Source organism: Trachymyrmex septentrionalis, unplaced genomic scaffold, assembly GCF_001594115.1.
Source record: "Trachymyrmex septentrionalis isolate Tsep2-gDNA-1 unplaced genomic scaffold, Tsep1.0 scaffold56, whole genome shotgun sequence".
Classification (NCBI taxonomy): domain Eukaryota; kingdom Metazoa; phylum Arthropoda; class Insecta; order Hymenoptera; family Formicidae; genus Trachymyrmex; species Trachymyrmex septentrionalis.
The window spans coordinates 1,079,664-1,090,771 of record NW_017305735.1 but is presented as its reverse complement, the minus strand read 5'-3'; the positions used below and the strand labels follow the sequence as shown (position 1 = coordinate 1,090,771).

The following is an 11,108-nucleotide window of genomic DNA, read 5'->3' as shown; positions in this document are numbered from 1 at the left end:
ATATATATTTTTTTTTTACTATAATGAGCCGTGCATATTTCTCTTATTAAATAAAATTCGAGACTAAATTAGAAGCGATGAAAATAATTTCGTTATCCGAACGCAACGTCGATTCGTTGCACGCGATGAGAACTTATCAGGATGCGCATCGGCTCGCATAAAACCAAACATCCGTACGCACGAGAGCACGCATAAAAAGTTTAACGGAGAACGGTATAAAACTAGCGGGAATCCATGATTCTAACCCACTCGCCTTGATTTATACGGAAATTCAATGACTATTTTGGCCCAATTTACTTTCACAAATTCAATCGTGCAACGCAAAATACATTTAAATTATGTGTTAATTTTTATCTTTTAATTCGATCCTCAACAAAATTGACAAGAGAAAAAGACACATTTTTATTAATGATCTCTGTAAAAGTGCGGTCTTAATAATACTTCAAGAGTAAAATTATTTTCATAATTTAAGAATGATAAATTGATCCTATTGACTAAATCTAATTTTTTATATAATTTTTTTAGATTTATACATTTTTTATATTTTGTAAATATTTTAATTTTTATTTTATTCGTCAAAATAGTTTAACAAAAATTTGAGTCTATCTGGTATATGCAAGATGTAACAGAGTGACCATATCAGGCTGATTTTTCGAAAAATGTAGAAGATATGGAAAAATGTTTCAGATGAAAATGGAACGGTTTCGAGAGGGATGTATATTGATTACGTTGGTTTTTTTCTATGTAGTTGAAAGCGCCAAAAAAATTAATGTCATTTCCATTTTTGAAAAAGGAATTATATGATTTTTTAAAATATGATTCTTCTAATTATTCTGCATATAAAAAGTATTAAAATAGAGATTTAAAAAAACCAGTAGTTTATGAGATATTTTTATTTTGACATATATATTTACATCAAATATTAAATATCTCGTAAACTATTAATTTTTTGACAATCGTATCTTATTGTTATGCATAGAATATGATTAATTGCTTATTTTAAAAATTATTTTGTTTTCACACACATACATATTTTTTGTATATAAAATTTTAATAGTACTTATCTCCAAATATAGTATTAAGTATTTTAGGATTTTGTTGATTTTCGACGATGTGATACCGTTTGTTTGCTTTGCTCTCGTCGATTATTTATTAATAGAAGCTTAAATACATTTTAAGTTTAAATACACCATTATACGTATACATTTTTTATACGATGTCCCGAATTTAAATGGCCAAATTTTGAGAGCGCGTGTAGGGAATCGATAAACTAAGAAAAAAGTTTTTTAAAGATATGCTCCTTTTTGCTTTATTTTGGAGAAAATCACAAAAAAAGACAAAACGTAATTTTCATTTTTGTATTTATTTATTACTTATTTATTTACACTTGTTTATTCACGTTGTCACTTTCTTAATGTACTCTTGCAGCAATGGAAATATTGCGGACAGCTCGTGTTGCAGTCAAACATTGATCTGATGATATTTCGTGCACTGCAGTTACAATTCGGTTTCTCAATATTATTGTTTTTGTGTATGGCTTCAGCGATAATGCTTCAGAGACAATGTGAGAATATACGCGCTGATTTCCAGACGGAAAGTGCCGGATTAGCATTACGTTGATCTGATCAGTATTTGGCTGCAACACGAGCTCGGTACAAGATTCATACAAGATGCAATGCGTGCATTATGCAAAAGGCCAACATTTTGAACAACATCTGCATTGCAAGCAAGTAAAACGTGAATAAATAAATGTGAATGAATGAGTAATAAATAAATACAAAAATGGAAACTACGTTTTGTTTTTTTTTGCGATGTTCTCCAAAAGGAAGTAAAAATGAACAAATCTTTAAAGAGCTTTTTTTTTTAGTTTATCATTCTCCTATGCGCTCCCAAAATTGATCATTTAAATTCGGAACACCCTGCATATATATATACAAGTATATATATACACATATATTATAAGTTTATATATTATATATTCTTATTTATTTTGTATTATTAATAATTTAACAATTTGTCATATCTATATTTTCAATAATTATAACGTCAAAAAGTTTGTGACAAAAATAAATAGAACCTAAATATAACATTAGGTATATCATTTCGAGATATCATGTTTATGGACAGAAATAGAGTTCGTTCACAACGCGTCAAGAATGTTAATTTCGAGTAAACAGAGTTTATCTTCGCGCGAAAAGCATATTACCCCTTCTTTCTCCTTTGCCTCTTTCTCCGTTGTCCTTTGTATGCCTTTCTAACCACGCTAGTTCTCTATCGCTGTGACGTAATACCGCAAGGTCTTACGGTACCTCCGGCAAACGGGCCCACATTACGTGAGTATCCGTACACGCGACCCGCATATCCGTAAGTACCTGCGTAGAAGAAGATCCGCTAACCGTTGCTTCTCGCGTATCTTTCTTTAAAGCTCGGAAGATTCGTTTCAGCCATTCAGACACAGTATTATGTACAAGAATAAGAGAAGATACAGAAATAGATTGTGACTTTAAAAGAATTTTTATTTTCACAAAATTTCATTTTTTAAATTACACATCTTAAATTATTTCAATTTCTACAAAAACTTTTTCAAAAACATTAATTTTTTTTTAATATAAAAAATTGATGTACGATAGTAATGAATTTTAAGAGTAATGGTGAGACATTTAATTTATACATATGTGATATGACATATCTGTAATTATTGTATAATTCGTATCGACGAAAACAAATCAATTAAGAGAATAATCTCTTATTTTCGTTTAAATCTTAGCTGTTAATTAATTTAATATGCGATACATTACTCTAGTTCTGTACATAATTGCGTTTCAAGACTAAAAAAAATTTTTTAACGAGCGGTTTACAGAATTGGATATGTATATAAATTCACATTGGAATATTTATGCTCAGTTCCACAACTCACAGTTAACTCTTAACCGAGGTTCAACTTATTCATTGTCTCTTTCCAATTCTAGAATTGGAAAGAGATGATAAACAAGTGGAACTGAGAAAAAATTATAAAATTTATTATATGATGTAAATATTCATAATTTTCAATCGAGGGAAGATTCATTGTATTCTGTGTATAGGCCTAAAATTAAAATAAATAGGAATATGAACAAGTCTTACGTGTTAAAATTCGTTTCGACGGAAAATAGGATTATTTCTCTTAATTGTACTATCACAAATTATATTTGTTATGCTTAAAATCGTAAAGTTTGTTCCAGTTTTATGAAATATATTAATATAAGAACTTAAAGAAAAGAATTTTAATAAGATTGGAAATAAGACCGTTTATGTTAGATAAAAAAAACCGGTCTTATTTCCAATCTTATTAAATAAGATATGTTGTTTCAACGTCATTAATCTGAAACATTAATAATCCTTCCAAATTTCCCAAATTTAATCTTAAAAAACTATAATAAACTTATTGCGAAAAATATTGCCTCGGCCGGGAGTCGAACCCGGATCTCAGTTTTAATTATAATTTCTGAAATTAATTCATTTAAATGAATATATATAATAGTTCAGCATATCTTAACATTCAGATCGTAGTGACGCTTCGTATTTAAAGTAAAAGAATTTCAATTTATCAATTATAATAACACAGATATAAGAAGTATTAATTCCTAGTATAATATAATATCTGACGAGATGCACCAGTTTTCCCTGGATCAATGGTCGTAGCCGGTGAGTTCATCGGCTGCTGTTGTTCGGCGATCGCACCAAGCGCGGCTGTCCGACAGGTGAGCGGCACGGCACACATACGCGCTTATACATATGCGAGATACAGTTAGGAGTACCGTTCTGAAAATGCAACGGCTCGCGTCTCGCGATGGGTCCGATGCTAGCCTCCTCCGGGTCCGGTGGAGAGGGCCTATTTCGCACACGGCTCCCCTCTCCTCCCGGCATCCCGGACACGGTTTTAATACGAAACGGACACGCTTAAATCGCAGATTCATTCGAGAGGGTGCGCAATAACGGTAGCACGATATTCACTGAGGCGTTCGATAAAAGCATTCGCGAAAAGATCTTCGAAGAAAGGAGAATTGATTAACGAAGTTATAAACTGATATTAAAAGATATAACTGTAACTTTGTCTACCTTGTGAATTATGTGCATGCACACTTAGAAAAAAATGTATCAAATTTTAATAAATATTCGTTTGAATTGTACTAACTGAATATTTACCAGATGTAAACTTATGTTTATTTGATACAAGATCCGTTAATTTGACTATCTTTTTTTATTTAGTTAATATTCATTTACCGTGAGTAAATGTTAAGTTAACACTATTCAAATTATATCAATAGATATTTATTAAAATTTATATTTTTTTCTCAATCAATATAATCTTTATATTGTCACAAACATTATCCAATAAAAATTATCTCTCTCTTTTTCTCTCTTATTGTAATAAAATAATTTAATAAAGATTTAAATATTACAAAGAAACAAAAATTATGATTCCAAGAGTAAATTGGAAAAGAAAATAACTTCCAAGCCAACAGTGCGTAGAAATAATGTATTATACAGATTAGATAATATTATATAGATTAATCAATTTGAATATAAAATATGCAAAACATTTCGATTGTTAGGTCTCTTTCAGTATATTACAGATAAATACTGTAATGAGACAATACATGTATAAAATGATACGGATTCTTTTCCACAATGTTTCACAAGAATTTTAGTCGTACAATTCTTCCAATAGTATTTGTTTTCAAACAGTATAGAATAATTTTAGGATTTTGATGATCGTTGTCGGAGGTTGTCCCACGTTGCTCAGTCGATTATTTATTAAAAGAAGCATAAATATTTAATAGAAAATCGCTACCCTTAATATTTAGATCATGCCTCAATAAAAGATAAAATGATAATAATAATGATTCCACGGCGGGATAGATAATAGACAATCAACATCCCATAGCCTATGTAGTTCTATCGTTTATCCGATAAGACGAGCTATCCTCCAATGAACTCGGGCTAGTAACGCGATCGAACGAAGGAAGGGTAGCAAAGTCGCACGGGAGTGGCACATGCGCAAAGTGCACCACCCTCGAATCATCCAAAGGCCAGTTTACGCTAGTTCAGCCATTCATCGAAAATCCTGGCGCGTATTTTAACTCCATATTTCTCTCTCTCTCTCTCTCTCTCTCTCTCTCTCTGTTTCTTTTTTTTCTACACTACTTTAATGTTTGTACGAATTATTATTTATATCATTTATTAATATTATAATGATCATTTATATTTGTATTACATTTTAAACGGATATATTTATAAAAAGTACTTTTAGAATATAAATATTTAGTATAAACATATAAAAATAATAGTATTAACTATGATAAATTAAAAAGAATTATAAACAAAAATATATAAAGTAAACGTGCTTGTTTTATAAACTACTACTATTTAATTGCAATTCATTATTATGGACAAATAAATTACAAAAAATAAGGAAAGGGTATTGAGGAAATTCCAAAAATATCTATTTTACCGATTAAATGCTTAATTTTTGTATAATAATTACTTTTTTCCCTTTTACAAATTCGAAAATTTTTTTCTAGGACTAAAATATACGTATTAATACGTGTCTATAAGGTGCAGTTTATAACGAGAACGACAAAAGAATTTCAAATAAAGGTCTTTTTACCATTTCTTAGTCCAATATAATGTTCTAGAGTCATCATGACAATATTTGCTTGAAATAAAAGCCACACAATTTGTGCTTACAAATTAATAGTTCACAGACTAGTAGTTCGCAGGAAGAAACAATGTGGAATTCTTAGAATTAAACTTAGACGTCTAATTAAATTATCGTTACACGAAAATTTATGTATACGTGAGATATTGATGTTGTATTATAATAATGTGACAATGACACATAAATCTGTGTGTAAGTCCTTAATCGATAAAAGATCTTTAGGATTCTTCTAATAATACATATACGTATAAAATGTGTGTATGTTGAATAGTAATAAATATGTAAAACATTAGTAATACAATACACATGATACAAAAGTATATTAAGTTTCACAGACAGTAAGACTCTATTTCGTCTCATAATATTGAATTACCATCAACAATATTTATTATTCATTTGCGTTGCTTCCCTATATTACTATTTCATCTTTCTTTCTGATTGTATGTCATAACTTTAATGACGATCTTTGCATGGAGAAAGGCCCTTTCACGATGTCCGACGTCGTTGTAAATATTGCGCAGGGTTGGAAACCCTCGCTATCTAGCGTAATCCGGGCGGGGTGGCGGTGGCAAGAGTTCCGGGGGTGGAACGGGGTTGCTCGGGGGCGAGTCAAATCCCCGGATGCCATCTGGTGGTGGTCGGTGCAAGCAGGAGCCACTGGTGCCCCGTAAAGTGCATAGCGCCGAAACGAAAGGAAGACAGGAAGAAAGGAAGGTTGAGCCCGGGACGTGGACCTGACGACTTTCCTCCTCGATGAATCTATTCCGGGAGCGTGCAGTATTGCTCATCGCGCGCGCGATTCGTTTGAGTTACCAGCGAAAAAAGTAACGTGCCTTCCTCCGTGACAAGCTGCGGGGGCTCTCTGCTTCCATCATCGACGATCACGACGGGCGAGCACGATGTGAAACCACGAGGCACTCGAACAAATCCCGAGCTTTTGTGCTTTCCTTGAAGATACCTTCGCCAATATTCAAGTGCACCAGCTTATTTCTTCAACTTCCGATAATCAAGCCAGAAACGTAATCACTTTTCACATCAGATACGAGAAAATATTTGAAATTGACAGAAGATAGTTCTTGTTGACGATCAACAGAAATAAAGCGTTCGCGAAGGAGTCTGCAATCGTAGGTACCATCGATGATACTGGGACACAGCACACGAGGAGTACGAGTGATTCGCGATGTGGGTGTCCTCGGCAGTGTGGTGATCGATCCAGAATGTCAGTGATCGACGAAATCGACGGAGGAAAAGCGTCGCGACATGGATAGCCATCGACGACCGATGGCAGCATTTCGTCGCGAGTGTTAAAAAATATCTTATCGCGTGCGAGGCTCGCGATGGCGAGATATCGACCGCAGCCGTCGAATTAATCGTCGAAGGTCGCGAGCACCGCCTCGCTCCGTTGTCCTTCGTTCAATCCGATCAACGATCCGACACATCTTTAAATCGATCATCTGGGCGAAAAGCAAGCCAATGGTCAATGGCGATTGAACGTGGATCTGCCGATTTGCGGATCGATGCACGAAATCACGAGCTTGAATCTCTCCTGTTTTTTCTTCGATTCTGTCCGATCTTTCTTAAATTACTCTTAATAGCGTACATCAAACAATACTGATTCTAGCAATTCTTTTTGTAAAAAACGGTACTCATGTTTATTACAATTATCATAACTAACCGAGCAATAAATGCAGCTTATGAATGAAAGTGAAGAGTAAAACTGTCCTCGTGAGTTTTCTTCTTTAAACGTGCTTGTCGTAACTCACAATAGAGACCACTCGTTGTCCCATGTGCCGTACTTTGGCAACGCGAAACCGTAGAATTGTTGAAATCCATCGTGACTGTTACATTGATAAAATCAATTTAGCACAAATACAGAAACTTTGTTGTATTTGTGAAACAATCGATCGCTACCGATTGTTCAAAGCTTCAAGTTTTCGTGCTTCGGTGATAGTGCTCGGCACTTCCTTATCCGCACGGTCGAGCCGATCGAACTCGCACCGGGTCTAAGGACTTCGACCGCTACGCTCCCTCGCTATTTCGAGGCTGCGCGCGAGGAAACGCGTGGTTGAATCGAAGCGACCCTCTCCGAACGAGACCCACTGACCTATCGACTCGCTCGAGCTGCCACTCGAGGCCGTTCCAACTACCCCTCTTCTACACTTTCCATCCTGATGTTTGTTGTTGCTCTCAGTTTCTTGGTCCAATCTACCGCTCGGTTTCTCGCAACTTTCGAACGCATCATAAATCACTCGTTTAACACATTTTTTATGAATATGCAAATGACTTCTTCTCTTGTTGTCTTAAACTAAAAATGTTGATCTCGAGATTTTTCGATAGTGCACGACGATACTGAACGATCTTTTAAAAATTGCCTTTTTGATACATTGTCATTACTTGCACGCCCTTTTCAAACTGACAAACCTAATCGATAGAATCCCACGAAAATGAACCGAAGCAAATATTCTCTCGCGCAAATATTCTCTAGCGAAAAATGGTTCAAAAGCAGACGCATCGGACATGAGATGCTTTCCAATATCGGCGTATTATTGTATTCACGTGATATAAAAGTGACGTATCGATACGAGCCGTTAATGACGATCTAAATGAATGTAATGAAATCGATATTATCAATATAAAATCACGAACGGAGGACAGCAAAAAAAAAAGTAAGAGTGAGAGAAAAACGTTGCACGCTTTATGGAAGAAGATGCTTTGAAGAGATCTCTCTCTTTCTCTTGTCTCTCAGAGACAATGATCCCGACGATTACGGAGAAATGCAAATAAATCCAGCAATAATCCATACATGAATATTTATACATAAACGAGAGTATAATGGGATAGAAGTCCAAAGCAAGTACTCGAGTAATCTCGAAAGTGACTGACTATTCAAACTGACTGTTCGATTCATTCATCTTCACCTCGTCGCTGGCCTCAACGCAACGCAATAACAACGACACTGTCTTCGACAGTTATCATACGTAGAAATGCCATAGCTCGTATTAGGTATCTTTACTGAAAGCAAACATCCGCGCGAAAAATGGCTGAAAGCGCAGCAAGTCCAAGCAACGTGCATGCGAACAGTCCGCAACAACCACAACAGCAACAGCAGCAGCAGCAGCAGCAACAGCAGCAACAACCGCAGCAACAATCGCAACAGCAACAACAGGCGCAACAGCAACAGCAAACACAACAACCTCCAGATATAAGCAGTTCACAGCTAACTTCTCCGCCAATCACGGGAACAGGTATGACGATAAATAAAAAAAACTGAGAATTTTTTAAATCTTGATATTAGCATTTTTCATTTTTATTATTGATAAATTGTGTAGAATTGAAAAACAAGGCAATTTGAAAAATAACGGCAACAAAGAAAAACATAAAATATTGAAAATATAGTAATAATGTTAGACAAGTAATCGATCTACATGATAGTAAAGTTGATTTAAAAGATGGTAAAAGATTACTTATCAAAGTAACAAAAATGTAACGAAAATTTAACGAAGATTTAACAAATGTTTAGACAACATCTGAAAAATTAAGAAACGCTTGATAATAATGTTTAGATTTCTATTTCGTTGATCAAATCACAATGTTAAATTGTATATTTTTATTAAAGCTTAAATCTTCGTGAAAAAAAGGCCAATTCAAAATTTCTCAAAGCACGCGCTCTTCAAACGCGTCGACGTAGAATAATAAATCGCATACTAAATGTTTCATGAGCACAAGTTGATCTTTCCTTATTATTTACATCGAACAAAAACGTCCCGTATTTCGATTTGTCTTCTGAAATTGTTCGTACCGTGCGAGGAATGGCGGTTAGGTCCACGATCTCGCTCGCGTAATCGCGTAATTGCGTTGGCATAACGCTTGGGCCATTACTCCATCAGCACGCGAATCGCGCGGCGAGACGGAGCGGCTCGCGATGCGTTAGTACTTGTCCCGATGACGAGGGACAGCGTATCGGTTGCGGCGGCGCGGGCGGCGCGGCGGCGATGACGGAGAAAGGAATAATGCGCAGCGAGCGAGAAGGAGAGAGCGCGAGTCGCGTTAGCGGATCTGTCGGTCGAGTAACGGAACGCCGGCGAGTACCGCTAGCACCGGCTCTGACGCGGTTACCGGACACCGTTACTTCGCCGATGCATGAGTAGCCCCCACGTGCCTCTCTTGTCATCCTTGTCGCGCTCATTGGAGAGCGCCCTCACGGGCGAAGAGAGCGCATTTGATGGATACGGATGTACGAAAAGATAGGTGACCCGATGGGAAAATTCACCGTAGTGTTTGTGTGAATTATGTAAGAAGGCATCGAGAGACGACCTTTTGCTTTAATATTGTTTATTTGTTACAATAACGGCAATAACTAGAAAAATTGTTATTTACTAGTACTCGTAAGAAAAAGAACAAAAACATGATTTAAAGGAACATACTTTTATTGCTCTATACTCAATTATTATTACACTAAAATTGCATTTCAAAATTAATGTTACGAAATTTTAATAATTCGAAACATCGCAATTCATTTTCTAGAAAACTTTATTTTTTTCAAATGTGTCATTGTAACAAATAAGTAATATATTGTTCGACAATTCGCCTCTCCACCCCCTTTTTATTATAATATTTTAGAATAACTTAGAGATGTCTGAGAATTATGAATGAAAAATGATGAATGAAAAAATAAATACGTTTTTTCTCGAAACGGACTGAATTAAATTTCTATTACACAAGTTCAGTAGTAGTATTTAATATCACGTTCCAGTTATGTACCTTTTGTCGTTTTATTAATAATTTCATTACTTCATTCATTCTGCCAAATATTAAAGACATTGTATATTTGACTTTTTATATCTGGGCAAGAGTTTAAAATGGTCTCCTATTTGAAAAAGCGTCTGATTCACTAATTGTAACATTCGTTATATTTTTACATTTTTTTACATTTTTAAAGAAGATCCAAATCAAGGATCAAAACTGTCTGTATTTTTTATTATTTAAATATAATTTATTTGTTATATACGAATAACCAGTGTCGGCTCGCAAAAGTTTTTCATCTATCTAATTTTGATTGAATTTATATAATTTTTATTTAAAAAATTGTAACTGCATGTGTAATGAGACGTGTAATTCTTGCAGAGTCCTTATAGTTATTAAAATTTGAATAAATAATAAGGAATATTGTTTAAATGTACACATTTGTATTTATTTCAAAGAACAAATTAATGATTATTTCGTTGCAACAAATGAATAACGCTAAGTTATTTCTATAAATATTGTCAGATTTTTGAATATGTAAACGTTAAATTAAATAAAATTTCATTATTACTTTCCTTAAAAATAATGAAAAGCTATTACAATGATGTCAGATGTTCAATAGTTCTATTTTGAAACTAAACGCAAAAATTATTGATTTTCTTTA

At 34.3% G+C, this 11,108-nt stretch overlaps 1 protein-coding gene across 3 annotated transcripts in view; it reads left to right on the top strand.

Annotated features, from left to right (window-relative positions):
- Positions 1-11,108, top strand: part of LOC108752142 (probable nuclear hormone receptor HR3) — a 107,214-nt gene that overhangs the window by 13,024 nt on the left and 83,082 nt on the right. For 2 of the 3 annotated variants that reach the window (XM_018492791.1, XM_018492785.1), the window contains exon 1: positions 8,378-8,946. The exons of the other annotated variant lie outside the window; for it this stretch is intronic. In XM_018492791.1, coding sequence (XP_018348293.1) covers positions 8,739-8,946 — 208 coding nt within the window. In that variant the 5' untranslated portion in view covers positions 8,378-8,738. Of the gene's footprint in view, positions 1-8,377; positions 8,947-11,108 lie in introns of those variants that run through there. 3 annotated transcript variants of the gene reach the window in all.